Source organism: Diorhabda sublineata, chromosome 2, assembly GCF_026230105.1.
Source record: "Diorhabda sublineata isolate icDioSubl1.1 chromosome 2, icDioSubl1.1, whole genome shotgun sequence".
Taxonomy (NCBI): domain Eukaryota; kingdom Metazoa; phylum Arthropoda; class Insecta; order Coleoptera; family Chrysomelidae; genus Diorhabda; species Diorhabda sublineata.
In genome coordinates, this window is record NC_079475.1 from 40,199,260 (window position 1) to 40,224,880 (window position 25,621).

Here is a 25,621-nt window from a genome sequence, read left to right on the forward strand (position 1 = left end):
TCTAATTAAAAAAAAATTTAAAAGAAACGGCCTTTCAAAGTTTAATTATGTCAAAATTTGGCCAGAAGAATGAGGTTTCCAAGTCAAATTTTGATAAAAAACATTTTTTTACACCAAGTCTCACTTTGACTCCAAAAATAACTTTTCCACGTTAAATTTTGTCTTAAAGGATTTTTCAAAGTCTAATTAAAAAAAAATTTAAAAGAAACGGCCTTTCAAAGTTTAATTATGTCAAAATTTGGCCAGAAGAATGAGGTTTCCAAGTCAAATTTTGATAAAAAACATTTTTTTACACCAAGTCTCACTTTGACTCCAAAAAAGACTTTTCCACGTTGAATTTTGTCTTAAAGGGCTTTTCAAAGTCTAATTTAAATAAAAAATTGAAAAGAAAAGGCTTTTCAAAGTTTAATTATGTCTCATTTTGACTTCAAAATGACTCCATATGTTGAATTTTTATTAAGTTTGAGCCAGTATTAAATTACAATTTCAAGATATTAACTTTGCTGTTAAAAAAGAAATTTCCAATTTTAAAGATTAATATAATGATTGTCTTCTTTATTATTCTCATTACAAATACTTCCAAAATATTTAATATCGAATTGTAACGGTCATTCAACGGGTTCTTTGACTCGAAAAACCTGCTTTTGACAGAATCAAAGGCTGCTAACGTATTTTAGAACCTTCAGAACAACGCATTGATACACGTAATCGCTTTGTACTTTCGAAGGTTGCCAGGCAAGGACGCGTACTTCTTTGGAATGTCTTCAATTACTTTTAAACAACGTTTTTAGAATAGATCCGACCGGTTTTTTAAGTATACACGTTGCGAAACTGTTTGAAATGATATAAAACGAAGAATTTGGTATTTTTATCGATGTGCTAAAATTATACAAGCGACCACTTTTACATAACAAAATGTATTGTTTACTCGAAAAAAATAAACTTTTCCCAAAAGCAAAATTTACGTGAAACAGCTGTTAGTGAAAGCAAAAATATAATAATTCATATGCCGCTCATGGTCATAAATATTTTATTCGTTTTTTCTTCTTATTTGGTTTCGACGTCTCCTTGATTTGAACAAAAAAGGCTTTCCAAAGTCTAGTTTTGTCAAAATTTGATCAGAGAAAAGTTTTTCTATTAGTTAAAATTGATCAAAAAAGGAATTCCAAGGCTTTTCAAATAGTTTTCAACTCTAATTGTGTGAAAAATATATAAAAAGGAACTTTCAAAATCTAATTTCAACAAAAAAGGTTTTCCAAAGTTTAATTATGTCAAAAAGTGGCTTTCCAATGTTAAATTTGATCATAAAGATGATTTTCCAAGTATAATTTCAATGGAGAAGACTTTTCAAAGTCTAAATATGTCAGAAGATAGTTTTCGCATGATGAATTTGATGAAAAAGAGACTTTTCAGGGCATTTCAAAGTCTGTATTAGGGAAGATAGTTTTCCCATGATGAATTTGATAAAAAAGAAACTTTTCCACTTCTAATGTTGACAGAAAATATTTTTCAATGTCAAATTATATCAAAAAATAATTTTATGAGACTTCTCCTGGATTTGATCAAAAATTTTCAGTCATTTCCTTCACTTTAGCCGACCAATAGGAAACCAAATTCTGATTTTTTATGCAGAACATTCAATTACACGATTCTGCTGAAACAGTTAATATTGTTTCCAGTTCATTTAAAAGAATCGAACTCTAAAAGAATATAAAACGATTACCGATTCATTTGGGGTTATTAAAAACAGCAAAGGGAATATTGAATCGACCAAGATCGTTTCGATGTTAGTGCTTTTCGTATGAAGCCACTTTTTTGACCAAAGTGACAGTCCATGTAATTGCACGGTCTAAAAAGATCACAAACCAGCTTTTTCACTAAAAAACAACAACTTAGCATTTGTTTTGGATCAAATTATGTTTAAATTTTGTTTGTTACGGGAAATACGACTCAAATCTCATCTCTAGTAACTATAATCCTTAATAAACCGTTATTTTATTGCCTTTTGTTTGATTTATTTGGGGCACACACTTTTCACTATTATAGTTATTTGATTTTTTCTACGCCCATATCTGTAAATGTCAAAAATCGCACTGTCAACATTCCATGTAAATGACATTTCTCATAAGATCTCATAACATACTTGTGCGTTTTGAGAAGAAAACTTAAACTTCTTGGTTCAATTAAATTGAAAATTTAGTCAATTAAAAAACAAAAAAACTTTTAGCATTAGCGAAATATATTCAGGATTGAAAGAGTGATGCCCCTAAATGTAGGCAGCACATTATGCAATTTCTTTAAAAATAGTAAGTAGTATGTATGAATGGGCGTAGAAAAAGTATAGTACGTTACTCATGAAATTTTTCACTTCGTACGTAACTCTTACAACTCTTGTTACGTAATATACTATTAATTATATGTGAAATGCTGTAGCAAATTTGTTAAATGTATTTAATATAGGGTGTTGATTTTTAGTGAAAAACTCCGTACGTTTTTAAGCAAAATTACGACTTAAAAAATAATATAAAATGGACAAAATGGAGCTTTGTAAATAGTGTAAAATTACAGATCAATTTCCGCGAATTTCGTCACACCCTTGAAGCGTTTTTTATTAACGATAATGTCTGGTAGACATTAAATTAATTATGTAATGGAGGACGTAGGTATCTTATCTATGTTGCCCGTATATAAGTATAAGTTAGTGTTAGAATTCAGGTCACGCCGTTTTCACAAACTATTCCATCGTCTAATATGGCTTTCATTTTGCATAGTAACCTTCTAGTTGCATTACGTTAAATTATCTGTTTATAATCGTTTATTAAAACTGTTGAACCAAAAATATTATAATAATAGTTATTTTGTTATGAAAGTCTGGTTTCTTAATAGAGAAATACCGACGTAACTTCTAAGGAATGTGTTTAGAATTAATAGGCATTAAATAATTTCGTAAATCGGAAGTTCCTGTTTATTTTTACAATATCTAGAATTTAAATTGCTTATAATCATTATAAAACTCAATTTAAATCAGCGTTCTGTATAAATTATTATTGAAAATTAATTAAACAAAACCACCTTTTCTATTAACACAAATATAGATACTTCACTTCATTTTCAGAAAAACAATAAATTTGACATCAGTTTCAATCGTTCAGTAGTTATCTGTAATCATATGTCGAATATAGTGTATAACACCACCGAGAGATGTCGTACTCGTTAGTTGATATTTGTCAACTTAAAAGAAATACGATAAGCTGCGCCTGGCTGTCGAGAATGATTTTAAAAAGTTATATTTTCATCGACAAGTTTTTATAACATCTACTTAACTAAAAAATACCTTTAAAACCAATTATGAACTGATTCTATGAGGGAATAATTAGACATTTAACCTAATTCATAATAAGGCTAAAAGATGTCACACTGGTTAGTTTATATTCACTCAATGAACATTTAGAAATGTTATTAATATGCTAACCATCATCAATTTATTAAAAATATTTCGAAATTTTGAGGTTTATTAACAATTCTTTTTAACGTAAATGTTCTAAAAAAATACCATTAATGTGAAGGAAGGAAATAAGTACCTGTAATATCTGTAAGTAGTATTTAGTAATATCACGCAGAGATTTCGCTATAATCTATTAATAATCTAATTTATTAGCGATACGATATTCACTACCTCCTTTTAGAAATAGGTTGAAAACGTATAAATCCGTAAATTCTTCAACTATGAAATTATAAATAGACATTAAAATTAGTTGATGATATTACCGTGAGATGGCGCGTTCAATTCATTCTCCCATTTTTCCTAAACGTGTATTTATTTATTAATTGTAATAGTTATAAAAGAGTTGTTAATTAAATAAATATTAATATTACCAAAGAAAAATATCCATTTACAGAATGATATATTTAATAACTTCCAATACTGCTGCGTTCATCTAGCTGATGACGTGAAATTTTCTCGTACTATTTCGATTGTTGCCAAACGTCAAGTGTAAGATAAAACAACTGTGTAAAAGTCTGTTGTAAACAGTCTAATAACGATTGAATTAAATTAAGTAGTTCGATAAACTTTACTGAAACTTTGTTTGTTGATTTATTTAATGAAAGTTAACGAGCTCATCAAGTTTATCCCAAACACTTGATATTATGTTGAATGATGTTTTCGTTATCTTTTCGTTTTATTTTCCTGTTTTCAATTAACGAATATGATCGTGAGAAAACACATTATTAGAAACACCTGCCAACTTAAAAGGCGGTATCAACCTGTGGACCGATCAAGACCAAATATTTTAAAGTAGGTCATCGTGTTTGTTTATTATAATGAATTTACATAAATAATTTTTGCAAACTTTCAAGTGTCAAACATGTCTAATTTTCAATTGATGGTCAGATTATGAAAGGGGTCATACCGGATGTTGTTAAATCCGATTAAAACTTCATTATCAGTAGCGGAGAAAAAAAATTTGTCTAATTTCCCAATTTTCTTCCCTATAAGTATTTATAGGTTATATTTGATGCAAAGTGTCAATGTCAATTTTAATTAATAAGAAAAAGATATTCCAAAAATTATAAATCGCTAAATGGCAGACATTCCAATCAGAAACCAGCTGATACTGACTTTACCCGAACACTTCGAACGTCAACGACGGCGATGAAATTGAAAGAAAACCGAATTTCTTCAATTGACTTTATTTCTAGAATTTGTTTTTGTTGCAATTGCAATTTTGTGATTTAATTTATATTTTAATAACTCTTTCAAACATTTTGAATGAATTTTAAACGATAAGCAAAATCATGGACGTAAAGGGGCGTGTAGTGGTTACATTACTATGGGGGTGGTTATTTATACAGCCACTACATTCTGTTTAAATTTGGCGAGCTACGCCTACAATTGGTGCGACTTTCTGATTGGTCTGTAATGTGTGCCATTTAGCGCATGCTCATTTTGAAGGTGGATTTACGTAGGTGACGCAAAGTCGAGTAAATTTTGTATTTTTGGTTTAGAGCCCTAGATGGGTCTGCTTACATAGTTAAAACAATTTTATATTAATAGTGAAGTTTTCGTTTTGTTTGTTATTTCTATTATCATTGTGCATATAAATGTTATCAATTACATTGTGCTAAATTTGTATTATTTGTTTAAAATCCATAATTTTAATGAATATCGGGATAATTTGTTTGACGAAGTTGCATTTAATGTCATAACCTTATAAATATTTTTACAAAATGGCTGCTGGATATAAACAAAACAAAAATAACCTAACCTAACCAACAAATTCTGGTGTACCATGCCAGAATTTAACGTTCTAAGCTGCTCTAATGGAACGGTGATGAAATGTCAAATTATTATTAAGTTTTAGACTTCAAATTGCATTCAATTTACATTTACATAAACATGGATGATTTTCGTCGATTTTTTATCGACAGCTTAAAATTTCTATTTTTTCGTTGTCTAAAAACTAAATTACAATTCTCGAACGATTAATTGATATCACATAAATACTTTATCCTGTTTAGTTGATTTTCGTATTTGCAATTAATTGTAGGTATTACACTTATTTAATTATTGTTTTTTTTACATCAATTGCACTTTTTAACTACTTTGCAACTCATAATTATAATTACAAATGAAATAAGAAAATTTTAATACATTATTCAACTGAAAAAGTGAAAGGGGAAGTGTAAAAGCTTTTTAGGTAAATATAGTATGAAATATCGCAATTAAATGCACGTATTTTTCACTTTTATAAAATTATTGTAGTAAATTAGAAAGTTGTACCTTTGAAATAACATTTTTCTCCTTTCTATAGAAACAGTTTGCGATAAAGTGATAGTGACTCATGTTTCCGAACAAACCAACATTCAACAAGATGTCGGAATGTTTTAAAACACAAACCAGAAATATATATTCTATATGTTTGTTATTTTATATAATATTTTGTCATGTTAGAGCCCCACCTTGTTGGCATATCTTTGCACGACCTTCAAGTGATTCAATTATCATTCTTTTACCTGTTTCTCGGTAAGGTAAGTCTCGAGAAAATTATTACCTCACGTTACACGTTACCAAGAGATTGTATATTATACAAGTTGCTTTCAAAAACACGAAGAAACAACAAAAACAAATAAACGGACTCGTTAGTTTTCCGAATTCAATCGTAGTCGCACTCCGCTACGGGATAAATTTCGTGAAGGTCATCAAAAATTGACTGTTGTACCAGATTGAAGCATGAAAAAATTCAATTTCGGTGCTTCAATCACGTCTATAAGATCGTGACAGGCGACTGATCATAGATCTATGTATATGAACCGGAAACTAAACAAAAATCGACTGTATGGGTCTGTCAAATCGAGCCTAATCAAACAAAAGTTGTTCCGAGCAAATGATCGCCCGGTTTTTTGAAATAACCGGACTGTTGTACCAGATTGAAGCATTAAAAAATTCAATTTCGGTGCTTCAATCACGTCTATAAGATCGTGACAGGCGACTGATCATAGATCTATGTATATGAACCGGAAACTAAATAAAAATCGACTGTATGGGTCTGTCAAGTCGAGCCAAATCAAACAAAAGTTGTTCCGAGCAAATGATCGCCCGGTTTTTTTGAAATAACCGCACTGTTGTACCAGATTGAAGCATGAAAAAATTCAATTTCGGTGCTTCAATCACGTCTATAAGATCGTGACAGGCGACTGATCATAGATCTATGTATATGAACCGGAAACTAAATAAAAATCGACTGTATGGGTCTGTCAAGTCGAGCCAAATCAAACAAAAGTTGTTCCGAGCAAATGATCGCCCGGTTTTTTTGAAATAACCGGACTGTTGTACCAGATTGAAGCATTAAAAAATTCAATTTCGGTGCTTCAATCACGTCTATAAGATCCTGACAGGCGACTGATCATAGATCTATGTATATGAACCGGAAACTAAATAAAAATCGACTGTATGGGTCTGTCAAGTCGAGCCAAATCAAACAAAAGTTGTTCCGAGCAAATGATCGCCCGGTTTTTTTGAAATAACCGTACTGTTGTACCAGATTGAAGCATGAAAAAATTCAATTTCGGTGCTTCAATCACGTCTATAAAATCGTGACAGGCGACTGATCATAGATCTATGTATATGAACCGGAAACTAAATAAAAATCGACTGTATGGGTCTGTCAAGTCGAGCCAAATCAAACAAAAGTTGTTCCGAGCAAATGATCGCCCGGTTTTTTTGAAATAACCGTACTGTTGTACCAGATTGAAGCATGAAAAAATTCAATTTCGGTGCTTCAATCACGTCTATAAAATCGTGACAGGCGACTGATCATAGATCTATGTATATGAACCGGAAACTAAATAAAAATCGACTGTATAGGTCTGTCAAGTCGAGCCAAATCAAACAAAAGTTATTCCGAGCAAATAATCGCCGGTTTTTTTTAAATAACCGCACTGTTGTACCAGATTGAAGCATGAAAAAATTCAATTTCGGTGCTTCAATCACGTCTATAAGATCGTGACAGGCGACTGATCATAGATCTATGTATATGAACCGGAAACTAAATAAAAATCGACTGTATGGGTCTGTCAAGTCGAGCCAAATCAAACAAAAGTTGTTCCGAGCAAATGATCGCCCGGTTTTTTTGAAATAACCGGACTGTTGTACCAGATTGAAGCATGAAAAAATTCAATTTCGGTGCTTCAATCACGTCTATAAGATCGTGACAGGCGACTGATCATAGATCTATGTATATGAACCGGAAACTAAACAAAAATCGACTGTATGGGTCTGTCAAGTCGAGCCAAATCAAACAAAAGTTGTTCCGAGCAAATAATCGCCGGTTTTTTTGAAATAACCGGACTGTTGTACCAGATTGAAGCATGAAAAAATTCAATTTCGGTGCTTCAATCACGTCTATAAGATCGTGACAGGCGACTGATCATAGATCTATGTATATGAACCGGAAACTAAACAAAAATCGACTGTATGGGTCTGTCAAGTCGAGCCAAATCAAACAAAAGTTATTCCGAGCAAATAATCGCCGGTTTTTTTTAAATAACCGCACTGTTGTACCAGATTGAAGCATGAAAAAATTCAATTTCGGTGCTTCAATCACGTCTATAAGATCGTGACAGGCGACTGATCATAGATCTATGTATATGAACCGGAAACTAAATAAAAATCGACTGTATGGGTCTGTCAAGTCGAGCCAAATCAAACAAAAGTTGTTCCGAGCAAATGATCGCCCGGTTTTTTTGAAATAACCGGACTGTTGTACCAGATTGAAGCATTAAAAAATTCAATTTCGGTGCTTCAATCACGTCTATAAGATCCTGACAGGCGACTGATCATAGATCTATGTATATGAACCGGAAACTAAATAAAAATCGACTGTATGGGTCTGTCAAGTCGAGCCAAATCAAACAAAAGTTGTTCCGAGCAAATGATCGCCCGGTTTTTTTGAAATAACCGTACTGTTGTACCAGATTGAAGCATGAAAAAATTCAATTTCGGTGCTTCAATCACGTCTATAAGATCGTGACAGGCGACTGATCATAGATCTATGTATATGAACCGGAAACTAAATAAAAATCGACTGTATGGGTCTGTCAAGTCGAGCCAAATCAAACAAAAGTTGTTCCGAGCAAATAATCGCCGGTTTTTTTGAAATAACCGGACTGTTGTACCAGATTGAAGCATGAAAAAATTCAATTTCGGTGCTTCAATCACGTCTATAAGATCGTGACAGGCGACTGATCATAGATCTATGTATATGAACCGGAAACTAAATAAAAATCGACTGTATGGGTCTGTCAAGTCGAGCCAAATCAAACAAAAGTTGTTCCGAGCAAATGATCGCCCGGTTTTTTTGAAATAACCGCACTGTTGTACCAGATTGAAGCATGAAAAAATTCAATTTCGGTGCTTCAATCACGTCTATAAGATCGTGACAGGCGACTGATCATAGATCTATGTATATGAACCGGAAACTAAATAAAAATCGACTGTATGGGTCTGTCAAGTCGAGCCAAATCAAACAAAAGTTGTTCCGAGCAAATGATCGCCCGGTTTTTTTGAAATAACCGGACTGTTGTACCAGATTGAAGCATTAAAAAATTCAATTTCGGTGCTTCAATCACGTCTATAAGATCCTGACAGGCGACTGATCATAGATCTATGTATATGAACCGGAAACTAAATAAAAATCGACTGTATGGGTCTGTCAAGTCGAGCCAAATCAAACAAAATTTGTTCCGAGCAAATGATCGCCCGGTTTTTTTGAAATAACCGTACTGTTGTACCAGATTGAAGCATGAAAAAATTCAATTTCGGTGCTTCAATCACGTCTATAAGATCGTGACAGGCGACTGATCATAGATCTATGTATATGAACCGGAAACTAAATAAAAATCGACTGTATGGGTCTGTCAAGTCGAGCCAAATCAAACAAAAGTTGTTCCGAGCAAATAATCGCCGGTTTTTTTGAAATAACCGGACTGTTGTACCAGATTGAAGCATGAAAAAATTCAATTTCGGTGCTTCAATCACGTCTATAAGATCGTGACAGGCGACTGATCATAGATCTATGTATATGAACCGGAAACTAAACAAAAATCGACTGTATGGGTCTGTCAAGTCGAGCCTAATCAAACAAAAGTTGTTCCGAGCAAATAATCGCCGGGTTTTTTGAAATAACTGGACCTGCAGCCATCGTTCCATTAAAGCAACGTAGAACGGTCGATTCTGGATGGTACACCAGAATTTGTTGGCCACAAGTGTCATTCTCCAACACGACAATGTTTTAAGTTTAAGTACAAACGTTTTTGAACAGTCAAAATAGTCAAGAAAACCGAAAAAAGTTACATAAATATCCAATAGAAAGTTTTCAGTCCCTTTGAATGATTATTATCTTATTAAAAACTATAGTAGCGAGTTAAAATATAAAAAAAGAAGGTCGTTGATTAATTTCCGGATATTTTTCTTCGCTAATTGTTTCGCAAACGTCACAGTAGACCAAACGGCTATTCTTTCTTGTCTATTTTAAGTAGTGTTGAGGTCAAAGGACGTCTAGACGGTGCCACGTCTTATTATTATCAATTATTATTTATAAACATTCTTAAAAGTATCTAAATTATCATCAGAGACATATTTAAACATTTTATGATCTTTTTGTGAAGTGTACGAGTTGAACAATATATTTTTTGTTCATACCTCGTATATAATGGCATCAGATAATATGGTTACGACCCGATATAAAATTTGTTTATCAACTGCAGCGCTCAGGGCAGTTATAAATAAAGAAAATTAATATAATGCGTGGTTCTTGTACGAATACTTTTTTTTGTGGCGCCAAGGAAGTGCTGAATTCGCGCTTTCCAATGTTAACGAGAAAATTCTAATGAATGTGTAGATAATCAGTATTATTTTACTTAATAAATACCACAAACAGGTCCGGCGCAAGTTATATAGGTGAACTTCATTCCAAAAACCGTGTCAAGTTTACAAGGTCTGTTTCAATGTGTTTTAGTTAGAGGTCGTTCAAATTCGCCATCCTAAAATTTATTCAATGTCTTTCGTTTTAAATTTAACGCTGATTATACGGGTACAAAAACAGTTGTGATTTATATTTCTACAACTTTTTCTTTACCTACTACTATCTAAACCTGTTTAATGTTTTTTTGTATCTATAAAATTAATCGTAAATATTATCAAATATATTTGGTATACTAAAATTAAGGGTTTTCAAAGCCTGTAATCAGGATTACCAACTCCGGGCGACAAAAATCCCAGATACTGAATCAATCAATAAATATATATATATATATATATATATATATATATATATATATATATATATATATATATATATATATATATATATGTACATTGAAACGAAGTCTTTGCCAGCTAGATTATAAACGTTTTCGCAGTGGGATTGTGGCAACATTAAACACCAAAGTGTACTAACTCTAATATATTCCGAGCTTAAATAACTTAACTTAAATGAAGACGAATTAGAAACGTAAACTTATCAAAAGGCACCAAGAAATCTTCTTCATTTTGACATTAAATAGTTTAGAAAATGTTTTTTCAATAATCTATTAGTTAATTGGTTATATTCCAAGTACCAGTCATCGAATTTGTCTTCTCATCGAGGTATTGAACAATTAATCAGAAAATAATCTGAATAGCATTTATAATGTTGATAAAAGTTGCACGGCTCCACAATTTGGTTATTTATCTAATTAAACCTCTAAATTGTTGATGCAAACCGCACCAAACAGTTATTTTTTGTGGATGAAGTGTTTTTTCATTAAACACATGTGGATTTTCACCTCATATTTAGTTCATTGACTTATCCATTGAGCCAGAAATGAGCTTCGTCACACGAGATGATTTTGCGATGAAATTGATCAGCTTGGCGCTTCTTTTCCAGAGCTCAATTTCTGCAGTAAATTTTCAAGATTTGTCTAGGTTATGTCTACTGAATAAACTGACAGGAAAGGTGCGTTCACAAACTAAATACAAAAGTGTCAAGTCCCTATTGGAAAACCTATTAAGGCGATACAGGTAGCCGTTTTATTATAAGGGGTTGACTCCTATCGTTGCGTTCAAAATTTTGGACTCATTTTCAGCACTCGATTCAACTGCAGTTTGTGATTTAGATTTGTGATTTAGAAATGCAGTCTTTACCAACTAAAATTCTTCTTCCATGAAAATAACTGTTAAAAATGTACCTAAAAGAACCTTAACATTTAATCTAGTGTAGTTTGATTGGTACTAGTCTTTTTTGGCTTTATTTACAACCACTTTTACGTACGAATACATTTAACTTTTTGTTCCAGATACGGCGAGAAACAAGGTCGCAGAGCTAGCCAAGTTGAACTCACCGGAATCCAATTACTTTCGGCGACAGCTTACCAACTCAAAAAACCATATCAGCAATTCCTCATTCCGATAACGGTATGGATCGGTATGGAACAAGCGTTCATCGGTGCAGATTTTACGCAAGCTTACGTGTCCTGTGCTCTGGGTATTCCTTCCGTCGGTTACGTCATGATATGTTTCGGTTGCGTCAACGCAATTTGCAGTCTTCTATTTGGATCGATTATGAAATATATCGGTAGAGCGCCCATTATGGGTCTTGGATTTTTGGTACACGTCGGTTTGCAAACGTGGATGTTGTTATGGAGGCCGCATCCCGATACACCTTATCAGTTCTTCATGGCAGCTGGTTTGTGGGGCGTTGGAGATGCCGTTTGGCAAACGCAAGTTAACGGTGAGTTTAATTAACAGAAATATTCGAATTCCGTTGGTACTAGGTTAAATCCGACAATAATCCCGTGCACAACGCTCCTTCCGCCCTCGAATCATTCCCAAAGTGCTTGATACTTCCGTTAGGAACGGAAGTATCGAACGCTGTAGTTCAGTAAACCGGTTTCTCCAAGCAAGGAAGTTTTTTCTCATGGAGAACTGACTGAAATGTCGTCCACTTCCACAAATGGTGCAGGATTTGTGTTGTGTGAAGTTCGCGATGATAAACCGAGTAGAAGACCGTCTTAGATGTGGTCGCAAATTGTTTTAACAATGTTAGGGGGTAGGCAACTCTCTCTAGTCACAGGAGATGTAACGTGGATGTTTCATTATACTTTCGAAACAACAAACACTAAAGAAATTCAAACAGTTGACACAGTTGACAGGAAAGTTTATGGTGACTGTGTTTTGGGGGGACTCCTTCTCGATAACTCGCCAGAGAGGTTTTACAGCCCGGATTTAGGCTCCAGCGATTATCACCTCTTCCACAAGCCAAAGGAACGGTTCAAAAGTAATGGTGAATACCAAATATATTGAAAAATGGACAACCCTCGTAGATTTCAGCTCCTCTCGTCTCAAAAAGGTTTAGGAAATATTTTTAAATATAATTATTTGATCTAGAAATTTTTGTTTTGGCAAAATACAATTTGAATGCCAATAAATTTTTTAATTAGGGCTAATTTGACCGGACTATAAAATGTTTTTATATTAAATCATTTCTAAAAAAATTTCTACGTAACTGTGAATAGATGTATCAATAAATAATTATTGTGTAATTAATAAAAATTTACTTGGATAGTAACTATCAAACGATCGTTATCGGTTTAAACTAACCTTAACCGGTTTTCCAACATTAGAAAGTTCTCGATTATTTTGTAATTTTGAATGCGTATATACGGATTTTTAAAAAAAAACAGTATAGAAAAGGAAATATGTGATTTATCTGAAAGAAAGTTATATAAAAAAACAATCCAGAGAATGATTTTGGTCTCGGCTTCATATAGTAAATGACAAGTGACAAGTCTCAACAAGCTTTACAAAATGGAGGCTGTTTACAATGACACTTGTCCATCATTGCAGCATTTCCAAAATAAGTATTCTAAGAATCGTACACGAACATTTAAATAGTGCAAAAACAGTGTCGAATAGAAAGTTGTCCAAGACAAACTATAAGCTTTCCCATGTAAGAGCCCCCAGACTTGAACGACGGGGATTAGCTTGGAGCAACGTTGGGGAACCCGGACTTGGCAAACGAATAATGGCCGAAGTTTGGGTAACTTAGCCTAGACCATTCTATAGTCAGCCAGGCTTGACAGAACATATTCTGTCACCGGATTCATGCGCAGTTTGAAATTCTCGTCTGTGGTATGAATAAAGTACTTTCGGTATATATTTCTATGTTCGTGGATCAAAGATAACTAATTCTGAACGTTTTTTGATTACGTCCGATGTGTCCTCGGACCTAGGTTAGGATTTTCAACCTGGCACGTGCCATTTTTCTGATATTCATCACGTATTTGTTTTTCTACGTATTTGTAATTAAAAATGACTAGAATAAATCTCAATTATTCGGTAAGGTGATTATTGTACACATCTTATTCTCCTACATAGCTTGAATGTCAAATTAGACGTTCATAAAAGGTTCTGAACAATATTGAAACGTTCAGAATTTATTCGGAACGTGTTCAAATTTATTTCTGAAAACTGATCAGTAAGTAATGTCGTGTTGCACGTGCGGTTAAATATATATTTACATCCAATAGAACAATGTTAAATTAGTATGATAATTTTCATATTAATAACAAGATTTGGAATAATTATGTTGATCGTTAAAGCTAAAAGGTGAAAATAATCACAATTACGTTTCTTTGTCTTTTGTTTACAAACAATTAATCATCGGGTAATTAAGTGAAACTAAACAATCCTAATTTGTTTTGAAATATTAATGTTTTTTATAAAACAGTCACGATGGGAATTCCTATTACACTATTTTACGAAAATATACTAAAAGCATAACTTATATCATAATTATTTCGTTGAAACTTTAATTATATTAAAGTAATTGCTTTTAATCGATTATTTAATAAGATTTGAGGCTGAACGAGATAAAAATTCGGTACAAATACATCTTGTATAACCCACACGTCAATTATTACTTCGAATGCCATCTCGTGATGGTAATACAAACCTCGTATGATATTTTAATTGATCGAATTTGGATGTTAATTAATCACGCGAAAACTTTTCGACGAAAAATAAATGGAATTTGTCAACAGTTTATTACAGATGACTCAATCAATGGCCATGGCCAAAGATGTGAACTAAATTTTGCTATATTATATAGGACAGACAACTGAATATTTAGAAAATAGATCAACGAGTCGTAAATACATTAAAGCATATAATAAACCATCTTTTTAAAACAGAGTATAAAATATCATATAGAGAATTTTAAAATTTTTTTCAAATACATAAGAATTCTTAATTTATAAATTCAATGTACGAGGCTTATCCATAAAATAAGGTACCCAAAGAATGTTCACAATGAAAAGCGTGTTTATTGGCTTAGGTATGTTTGGAAAACTTAGATTTTTCGACATAACCGCCGTTAAAATCAATGAAACCCAAGGTATCGTTGCCGTTGCATTTTCGTATCCTTTGCACAAACCTTGGGATATCCTAAGCTGTCTCTCGAAATTTTGTCATCTCGCTATGATCCCGGACTGATCTTTCAGCATTGATTATTCTATTTTCGCAATCACTTCGCCGGCCAGAACGTCGTTCGTCATGGAAATCTGTACGTCCTTCTTTGAATTCATCTTTTTCTGATTCCAAGACAAATAAACGTTGTAGATAACTCGCTGGGGCGGGAATTGGGAGAAAGGGGGCCAAGCTACATGCCAATCTCGCAAAATTGTGTCTAACACCGTTTCTATCATCCGTAGCTTCTTGGTAACCCTATTTTATGAACAACCCACGTACATTAAATTAGTTTAATTGATAATTTTTCATTTTGGTATATCGAATTTTGGATATTTGTTGATAATTTGATAATTAATGTTAAAAAGTATGGTTAGATATGTATAAAAATAGAATTAATTTGTCTTTTTTTTTCATTGTTGCTAAAATATATCTGCTATTTAATTTTGTCTCGATTTTGCTAATCTATTTTCTTCAATAAGTGGTTTCTAATGGTTATTAATTTTTTCTAATTACTTTTCTATTCTTTTTATTAGTTTTATCATTTTCTTACACAATTGTTTCTTAATGTATTCATCACATTTTTAATTCCCTTAAATATTTCTCCAATTTCTTCTTTAAACTTTTCATTTTCTTCAATAATATCATCTTAATATGTTTCATAATGTATTTCATATTAATGTTTCAATACATAGTTAACAACCCTCGTATATGAATCAAACAACATTCTTACTTGTATTTCGAGATGTATTAACGTAAATTTCCAATTGTTGTTTAATGAATCAGAGTAGTATTACGAAATTTACTGGAAATAATTAATATAACAATGATTTTAATTATTGTCAATTACAGAAGAAAAGGTAATCAAATTTAACAACATTTAACCTTAACCTAACAAAGAACAATTCCAAGGAATATTCCAATATTGTGAAAAGTAACATTTATAAACAGTTTCTATACACCAATCAAAGCAGAGAAAAAGTTTTCTTATATCAGAGCCATTCCCGAAATCTCCATATACCATAAAATAATATTCCTAAGTCTTAATTTCTTTTATTTTCAGGTCTGTATGGTACTCTTTTCCGTCGTAACAAGGAAGCAGCGTTTTCCAACTACCGTCTATGGGAGAGTGTAGGTTTTGTTATAGCATACGCTTACTCAACGCACATCTGCGCAAGAATGAAGCTTTACGTTCAACTTACCATTCTCGTGTCTGGATTCTTATTGTACGTCATTGTCGAAATCCACCATCTACACAAGATTCGTCGACAGAAGGAGAAAGAAAAGAAAGCAGCTGAAGCAGCTAGAAACAAAGAGATTCTTCCACAAGAACCGGAAGAAACCGATGACGAAAAAGACGATATTGACGACGAAATTATTGTTACACATTTGTAAATTAGGTAAGTTTTTCAAGAAATCAAACGTATTCAAAATGATTTTATTGCTGAATACCTGAAAGAAGTACCTTAAGAAAACAGTAATGAATAAGAACATGATTAAAACAAGTTCGGGACAAACAAACGCACCTTTTCACTTAACATCGAACTGTCACTGTCAGTTTATTCAGTAAACATAACCTTTTCATCATGGTGAAGTACACGAACAAAAAACGTTTGGAAATCTTAAAAATTTACTTCAGAAATTTGAAATCGGTGATACAAAGTTTCCAAAATAGAGCATGAAGGAACGTAGTTGATGATACAGGGACCTAGATGTTGAAATTATGGGAACGTTGAAGTTATCCACTTATGATATATATATATACATTATGAGGGTTAGTTAAAAGCGAATTTAGACTTTGAGAATTTCCATATTAGCTAGAAAAAAATTGCTTATTAATCTTTATAACAGAATAATACCATGTTTTAGTGTTTTCTTGGAGAAAAATTATATGACTATAAAATTACCAGCAAAATTTTTGTTTCAGACTCGGCTAATAAAATAGATCGATCAGTAGTACTTCAAGGGACCAGTATGGACATTATTGCATCATTTTTTATACAAATAAAACAGTAGGAAATGGACAGTATTTACCGAGGGGAGAAATATCCACAGAAATTTTAATGGATACCGAAAAATTGTTGTGGATGTTTTAAATTGATCGCTATAAAAGAATAATGAGCGATCGCGTTTTGAATGAGATAAAAGATGAAGCAATGGAAACTGTCAACTGTATAAAAGGTGTTTTGAAAATTAGTTTGTACCCAAACCAGTTTTAAATTGACTAAATAATTTTAATTGTTCTTTTTTGTTTATTTTAAAAGTTTTCCTCATGAACTTATCCCGAACAATCCCTTCAATTTTATGTAGAGTTCCTACCATAACTTACTACAGATGATACAATTCAAAAATTTTGATAAATGAGCTGTTTTTTTGAAAATACATGCCTCGCCCAAGATTATTGCACAATTATTTATTTGCAAATTAATTTCTCAATAGAGTTGAACGAATATCAGCAGCAGTGCCATGTTCATGAGCGAATAAATTTTATTTGTATCATCATTTATAATCTTGTTTTGTGGAAAAAAATAAACAATGAACGTCGTGGAAATTGTTTTTAGATGTTTAAACACTCTAAACCAATAAATTTTTGTTTTCAAATATTATTTATATATATATATACATATTTTATTTTTCTGATAATTTTAGAAAATGTGTACAGAAAATATAAATAGATGTTTCTTAGATTGTAAAATATAGAAATTTAAGTATTCAAATTGTATAAATATCAGTATTTTGAGGCGATACTGCAAAAATAAATTCTTTTAAATTATTATTCAACCGAAGTTTCTTTTCCCCTATTCGTTCCTAAAATTCCAGGTTCCCAAACTTTTTTGTTTCGAATTCCGCTGGATCTGGTGGAGCAGCTACATTACCACCAATTTCCAAAACTTAAAAAAAAGTGAAGATTAGGAACTATGGAGACTTGCGTTGTGACAGAGTCTCAGAATCACTATAAAAACAAAATTGTACACTAATACTTTTAATTACCATAAATATAACTGGTGAGGGGTGAGTTGTATAGTATTGAGGACTGTTTGATTTACTTTCTAAGTACTCAGATGTCTGTCTTATGTAAACAGCGTACAATTATTACAAGATAACATATTCAATGAAATAATTTGATAGTTTTTGGGAGATTTCTGATATATATGGTAATGAAAAGTTTTTTAACGTCTTGATGTTCATTTTCTATACTGTGAACAACTAATATTGAATTTATAAATATAGAAAAATGTGGAAAACCTTGAAAAATTCATCCATGAACAAGATGTTCTAAATTTAGTTTGCACTAATGTTGCAAAAACCAAAATAAATATAATTTTATCGCATTTTAGATTCGGTATTCCGGTCGTCATTAATCCAAAAGATAATATCATGAATCATTTGATAAAAACATAGCAAACCGCGAACATGGTTACGCCCATAAATAAAATTTCAGATATTCCAAATAAAAATTGTAATAACTTGGAAGGAAATGAAACGAATAATGGTGAGGATATCTCAGAAAAGTGTCAAAAGTGGTTAGATACATGTACAATTAGTGATAGTTGTTCCGTGTACTCAGATTCAAATAATTCTGTATTAACAGAATCAACAAGCAGTGCCATTGATTCAGGCTTAGTGTTTCATAACAGTATAGTGGCAATTAATAACGTAAGAAGTTTTAGAAAATATAATAATTAATAGATATTCGTTAAGTATAAAATTTAATGACAAAATGGTCAATAAAAATTGCAAAAATCAAAATTTTGGTGCAAGTTTCTGTACAATTAGTCTTGGTCATAATTATTTAAATTATAAAAAGTATATTGTTGAAATACAGATACAGAAATGAGGAAGAAAGTTGGTTAAATACTCGAATAATTATATAAGTTTGGATTTAACAAGCATACTCAATATTTTTTTTAGATTCGGGTGATCCATTCAAGTCTCATCTGCGGCTACAGAATGTCTCACAATTTTCTGTTGCTCTAATTGTAGTTAAGAATCTTTCAACATAATATCAAAGTTACTAACAAACAGCACCTTATTATTCATTCTATTTTCCGTAAAATCAAAGATTGAATACCAATTACTAAAATTTACTAACATAGGTTATGAAATAATTTGTTTAAAAATTGTAAAAAAAATACATTGGTCAATCTAAAACATGAATCCCCTATCGAATGACATCTCACAATTTATACCCTGGCAGATGTTCATTTGCAGCAAACGTTTTTTATATAAGTCATTCTATGGGTCTACCAAAGTCTTACAGAACTAGAGAAACTAATTACAAAGAACGTCTGGGTTCAAAAACAACATATATTGCTCAACATTATCAAGTGTATCGATATATTGAAAAAAAAAATCCTGAATTTGTCATTTTTAGGATGGATACAAATCTGTTATTATACAAGATAATAAAGTTGATCCCAAATATGACAACGTCAATATTTACAAATCAAAGAAAGTCCACGTGGGCGACGTTACTTACATCAACGGACCGGTGATAATAACTAATAGTAGTTCCGCGTATAAAGATAAAAAAATTTCAGTTCCCTATAACGAACCATATAAAGGCACTTTCATAGTAGATAGGACCAATTGGTTGGCCCAGCCAGCGCTAGGGGAAAAAGAATACCTGAAGGAGCCAGTTCCATATGTGATAATAGGTATAATCAAAATCATTACTAGAAAACTATTTGAATGACTACATTGAAATTAGATGGTAATAAAGTTCAAATCACGTGATATAATTATTAAAAAAGTTAATGAGAAACGCTACAAGAAATTCTGACACAATGACCGATTTAACAAATTGTCAAAATCAGCTGATGGCCATTTTAAGATGACCGCCGTGGGGTAAACAAATGCATTTACAGCTTTTGTGAGGTTTATGAAGTTATTTGTTGGATTTTAGGCATTATTTCCGGAAACGTCGCTTTATCATCTTTTTTCGACTATGTAGGTACTACTGGTAAGCGGTAAAGATAGTCTGAAAAGCAAATATATTGTAAGCCGACTTTAATTCTGAGTACAACTCTTTTCATCTAATGAAAAGGACCTAAAGTTTCAGTTTCAGTTTCAGTTTGTACCTACCAACTGCTACTGGGTTATCACTTTGCGCCCTAAAAAAGTTCTCACTCGTGTTTGATAAACTTGAATACGACATTGAAAAGCTCACTTGAAGAATGAGTAAAAAAACTTCAGAAATACTCAATTTCAGATCGAAAACGTATGTGTGGAATTCTCTTGACACCATAGAACAAAATTGATTGTTTGTCCCACGGCCGCCATTTTGACGTAGCTCAGCTATTTTCTTAGAATGCCTAAATACTTGATTTCGATAATAAACATCGAGGACCGATGCAATATAGCCGCCAATGTTAGCAATGTAATTTTTCTTGACATACAACCAAATATTTCATTGACATAGTGGATATTTAGATTTTGACCGATGTCAATCTCAGTCTTTTAATAAATTATTTTATAATTGTAGCACATACGGCAACTGAAGAAGGGTTCAGTCAAGCTGAGAACACTTTATTAATCCGACTGATTCAAAGTTTCCATATAGAAAGCAGGAAATGGAAAGACACGAGTTATAATTTTCTTATAGGTTCCGACGGTTTAGCCTACGAAGGTAGAGGCTGGGGAGTTATCGGAGCTCACACCAGAGGTTACAATTGCAAGTAAATATATATTTGTCACACATCCAATTGATACAGATGGTTCAATGAATAATTTGGGAGTTCTTCAGAAAATGACAATGACTTAACTGTGAAAATGTGTCTATGGACAATATATTAAGCACATCTCATCTTAGAGGGCGACCTATCCTCTACCAATCAACCAAAAACTTGATTTAAACTTAATCAAATGTATGATTAGGCTTCAAAAGTTGTTCTTTTTTCCTTTTTACTTACTCATCGGCGAATAGGAACAAATTTAAGATAAGCAATGACTTCGCTTAATATAGAGGTCGGTATAAGTCAGGCAACACTCTCGAAAAATCGGCATAAATCCAGCAACGCTCCTAAGTATGGCAACGCTGTCGAAAAAGATTAAAACAAAGCAAGTTCGTGCTTCAGACAGTTGCGTCTGAGCGATGCGCGCTCGTCGAGTAGACGTGTTTTCAGAATGAACAACCGATACAAGTTCGCGCTTCAAGAATTAGTTGTTTTTTTGTTACAGCATATCTGCGTATGAATGCGGATTACGAAACAAATTTCAACAACAATTTCCGAACTCCCAGATACCAAATCGTTCAGCATTGTGGAAGATCAGAAATTCTTAAGAACGGGCTCTGTTGTCGACGCGCCGCATTCTGCTCAACCGGTATTTGTAATAACTGAAACGCATGCGCTATCGAGTTTACTGTCCGCGTCTCCTTCGGGCATTTCACGAGGATTAGAATTTTACGAGTGGTACCTCGGATGCAATCAGGATGATCCGCGGTTCTAGCACTCCATTTGGTGATAGGATGAAGTAACTTCAAGCTGAACGGTACGATACGGTTAATCGGAGTAACTGGGTGTACTGGAACGACCAGAATCCTCAAGTTTTCATTAAAAAATAATTAAACCTGCCTGGGGTGGGTGTGTGTGTGTAGGCAGGTATCTATGCGGGAGGTCTCGTGGGTCTGCACTTTTTTGAGGATCACGTGACGGACCGAAATATTCTAATATGGAAAATGGACTCTACACTACGCGTAATGTGTGCGAGCTCAACTTAATGTTCATTTTAGAGAATTGATAGACAGAAGAGTTTTCGTTGAATGGCCATTACGTTGACACCTTGTGATTTCTTCCCGTGGGGCCTTTCCGAGGATCACGCACTTTTTCTTTCTACGAGTTTTAGGTTCTTAGGTAAATAAGAGTGCTGGCTGTCTTTATTTGCGCATGATTTAATTTATATGAATGCAATAAACTTTTATTTCACATTTCTTCAGTTACGGATATACAGATTTGTCACCCGTAGGCTATTTATCTGTTGCCTCCTTTACCCGTACTGACCTCGGAGCTTCTATATTTGATAGTTGAGACGGTTTCTACGATATCTCCCATTACTAATTGTGTTAACACTTGATAGGATGCTCCCAAAGCAAAATCGTTGATAATATTTTTGTTTTAGATCTATAGGTATAGCTTTTGTAGGATGTTTCATAGATCACTTACCTCCAAAGGCTGCTTTGAAAAAAGCACAAGAGCTCATTGAAACCGGGGTAAAAAAAGGATCCATAGCTTCGGATTACAAATTACTAGCTCATTGCCAATGTTCACCAACAATGAGCCCTGGAACCAAATTGTATGAAGAAATAAAGACTTGGGATCATTGGGACGCGTCTGTTACCGTTCACAAGTCAAATATTGATTGTGTAGTTGAAGAAGTTTCCGATTACGATTTAAAAAATTGAAACGATACTTCATTTCACAAATTTGTAGTTTAACAATAATAAAATAACATATTTATCTTGAAACTGTATTTGATAAAAATGATTTTCAATATATTTCCATGAAATATAATCAAATCTTATTATTCCAACTTGATCAAACCGAATAACTTTTGAGGGCAGGCGGGCATTTGGCACGCTTTTTCTTCCATTTCGGTTTCAACATCTCTACAATTCTTTCTACAATGTCGCCAACGTATATTGCGACCTTTACCGCAAGTTACACTACAAGTTGACCATGGTGTCCACGATTCCCAAATCGTTTCGGTATTTTTCGCCGGAAGCTTCGTCGTTCTTTTTTGTGTCGTTTTTCCTATAGACTTTTTCGTTCTACCTAAAAATATGTTAGATAACGGAAGAAAGAAGAAGAAAAAAACAATTTTTTTACACTATTTACTTGTGCTTTCTTCTAAACGTTTTCGCCAACATGAGAACAGAATCTTCAGAAGCTGAGATCACTTGGACTGTTAGTGAGCTGATCGCAGCTTCTGAAGATGCTAGTCTCTCGTTTTGAAGAAAGATCAAGAACAAAACGTAACCGAATAGTCCAAAAACGTACAAATATTGGGCGATAAACGCTGAAAGCCTTGAATGGTTCGGGTTCCAAATAAATGACATTAGAGTCGTACAATACTTTACCGACATGTTCAAGTTGAGGTTAGAAATTATTTAGACAACCTTTTGGATTCCTTTCTCTTTATCCATTATTTTTTTGAGAGCATCGATGGTTCACTTTTCCTCTACAAATCCAAACTGATTACTTGACAGTCCACCACTATTCACAATACTCCTCAGCAACTGTGCTTCTGGCAGATGTTCAAGCAGTTTTCCCATGCAATTTAATAGGCAAATTGGCCTAAAACTTGGTTTATTCTGCTCAGGTTTCCTAGGTTTCTCCAGTAGAACCAGTCTTCCATATCTGTGGGTAGCTCATTAATCATATTCAAGCATTTCGGACTATGCTTTGTCAAATTTTAGAAGGAATATGATCAGATCTTGGTGCATTCTTTAGTTTAAGTCTTTTTGTTGCCACAACTAACTCTTCTTGCTTGAAAAGTGTGATGTTATCTATATTTGTTTTGCACATATTGGCCATTTTATTTGTTCCTGTTTTGAAAAAAAAATTCTCAACTTCTTTGAACCTTATACGATAGTCACACAGACGGTCTTAGATAATATGACTTTGTTACAATTTTGTTACATATTTATCTCAGGTAAACACATAAAAGATGTCAAGTTACTAAAAAATTCTTCCTAGAGAAAAGTATTTTCATCATATTTTTCCAAACACATTCAACTATTTTACTAGACTTTTCCAGCAACATAGTGCAAATCCAATAATTCCAAAATACACAAAAATAGCAGAAAATATGATATTTTTTGCGATGATGTTGGTTCGCTGATTTGACTATAACGTAATATATTATCAAATAGAATTTTCAAAATTTCAAAAAAGTTTTATGAATAAATTCACTTAAAATGCTCACCTTTATGATTTTTCATATCACCAATTTTTGAATTAGTATCTTTTTTCACGTCATTTTTAACTAAATAATTTTGATTTGAAATTGGATCGAGACTATAATCAACAATATCATCTTTTATCTTTCGTTTAGATACAGATTTTTCGAGTAAATCGGGTAGAACATCATCATATGTTTCTAAAATTAGTCAATTTTAAAAATATATTAGAAAGTTTTTGGTACGTACCTCTGATAAAGTATGCATTGTTCAAGTTTACAACGATATATAAAATAAATAATTTGACTAGCACTATGGGCATAAACGCCATGAATTAATAAAGTCAAAAGTTTCAAATTCTTCTTCTAATTTTTAAACATGGGCTACTATAATAATTATTTCAACCATTTCAATTACATGTAGTCAATTTATAAATATTAAATACTTACATCTTTATAATAACAAACCTATTTTTATTGACTTATTATTATTGAATTAACTATTCACACTTATTTTAATATAAGGTACTTCATTACACATATTTTATAATTAACCTACGATACACATTTCGTAGTTACCTAATGTTATACATTAGCCGGTGTTGACGTGACACATGACAATTGATTTAGCCGTACCTAAAATTACGTATCTCGGTACGGTATCTTTACACTTTAAACCGAGTTGCGCTGTAAACTTTTAAGATGGCTGTTTATGATGACGTACAGTGGATCAAAGACAACTCAGCACACACGAGGACATTACAAATAGAATATGAAGGTGAGGAGAGCCGTCTTGAATAGGGGAAAGCTGAAAAAGTGTCCACCTCTAAATAGCGCTTTTGAAACAAGTGGAAATGATATGAATTTAAAAGTTATAAACAGAGTGAAGTGTGTTAGGTTGAATAATTTACTATTTAACTTGACTTATGTAATTGAAAAATGTATAGTATTTAAAATCCCAGCTACTTACGTAGTCAAAAATAATTTGGTAATTATAACCTTAAAACTTCTTTATAAAACGTTGATATTGATATTAACACGCTTTTTTTATAAACCTTGGTTTCAACGGACACTTATTGATATACTGAGATGGTTCTCGTTACCTCTATACTTCACAACATCACAGAACAGTTGACAGATGCCGAGAACGACAAATGACATATAAGACAAGACTGTTAACAGGTAACACAATATACATGACAATTAACATCAAAGACAGCGGACACCTCTTTAACAAATGGAGAATATTTTGTCACCCAGACACAATGGCCGCCTGTCAAAGTCACGGGTTTTAGAATAGTCCATCATCTTGTCATTCAATATAACCTCTACAAATGGTTAACGAAAACAGACATAGAAACAAAGTGATAGATGAAATTTTTATTATGAAATTATAACAGAACAAGAGAACTAGTCAAAAAATTATAATACAAAGTTCAATTGAATATATTTTTCTGTGGTTAATTATAAATATTGATAATTTCGATTCAGATTCTATAGATCAAGTGCAATTTTCAGTTAGTGAATCATTTTGTCGAAATAGTGTGAACGAACAATGCAAAAAACGCAAAAGTCACAATAAAAACAAAAGATACGTTCGTTTATAAAAGAAAAAATAAATATTTTACCATCCAGGCAAAATGGCCTGCTTGTCAAAGTCACGTGTTCTAGAAAGGACCATCATCTATATAATCTCTATAAATAATTAACGAAAACGGG

General features: G+C 32.6%; 3 protein-coding genes across 8 annotated transcripts in view; 2 read left to right on the forward strand and 1 right to left on the reverse strand.

Annotated features, from left to right (window-relative positions):
• The window catches only part of LOC130452602 (UNC93-like protein), a 105,959-nt gene extending 88,179 nt beyond the window's left edge, over window positions 1-17,780 (forward strand). For all 6 annotated transcript variants that reach the window (XM_056791936.1, XM_056791933.1, XM_056791934.1 and 3 more), the window contains 3 exons: window positions 11,836-12,269; window positions 16,068-16,404; window positions 16,932-17,780. In XM_056791936.1, the coding sequence (XP_056647914.1) occupies window positions 11,836-12,269; window positions 16,068-16,399 (766 nt within the window). In that variant the 3' untranslated portion in view covers window positions 16,400-16,404; window positions 16,932-17,780. The remainder of the gene's footprint in view (window positions 1-11,835; window positions 12,270-16,067; window positions 16,405-16,931) is intronic.
• A 631-nt stretch (window positions 17,781-18,411) lies between these two features.
• LOC130452944 (peptidoglycan-recognition protein LE-like) lies at window positions 18,412-22,512 on the forward strand. Its single transcript, XM_056792488.1, has 4 exons — window positions 18,412-18,661; window positions 19,380-19,662; window positions 20,490-20,682; window positions 22,124-22,512. The coding sequence occupies exons 1-4, from the start codon at window positions 18,419-18,421 to the stop codon at window positions 22,404-22,406; spliced, it is 1,002 nt and encodes a 333-aa protein (XP_056648466.1). The 5' UTR covers window positions 18,412-18,418; the 3' UTR covers window positions 22,407-22,512.
• LOC130452945 (adhesion G protein-coupled receptor B3-like) lies at window positions 22,458-24,307 on the reverse strand. Its single transcript, XM_056792489.1, has 3 exons — window positions 24,153-24,307; window positions 23,930-24,103; window positions 22,458-22,776 (listed from the first exon to the last, which is right to left on the reverse strand). The coding sequence occupies exons 1-3, from the start codon at window positions 24,232-24,234 to the stop codon at window positions 22,526-22,528; spliced, it is 507 nt and encodes a 168-aa protein (XP_056648467.1). The 5' UTR covers window positions 24,235-24,307; the 3' UTR covers window positions 22,458-22,525.
• Between the last annotated feature and the right edge of the window lie 1,314 nt (window positions 24,308-25,621).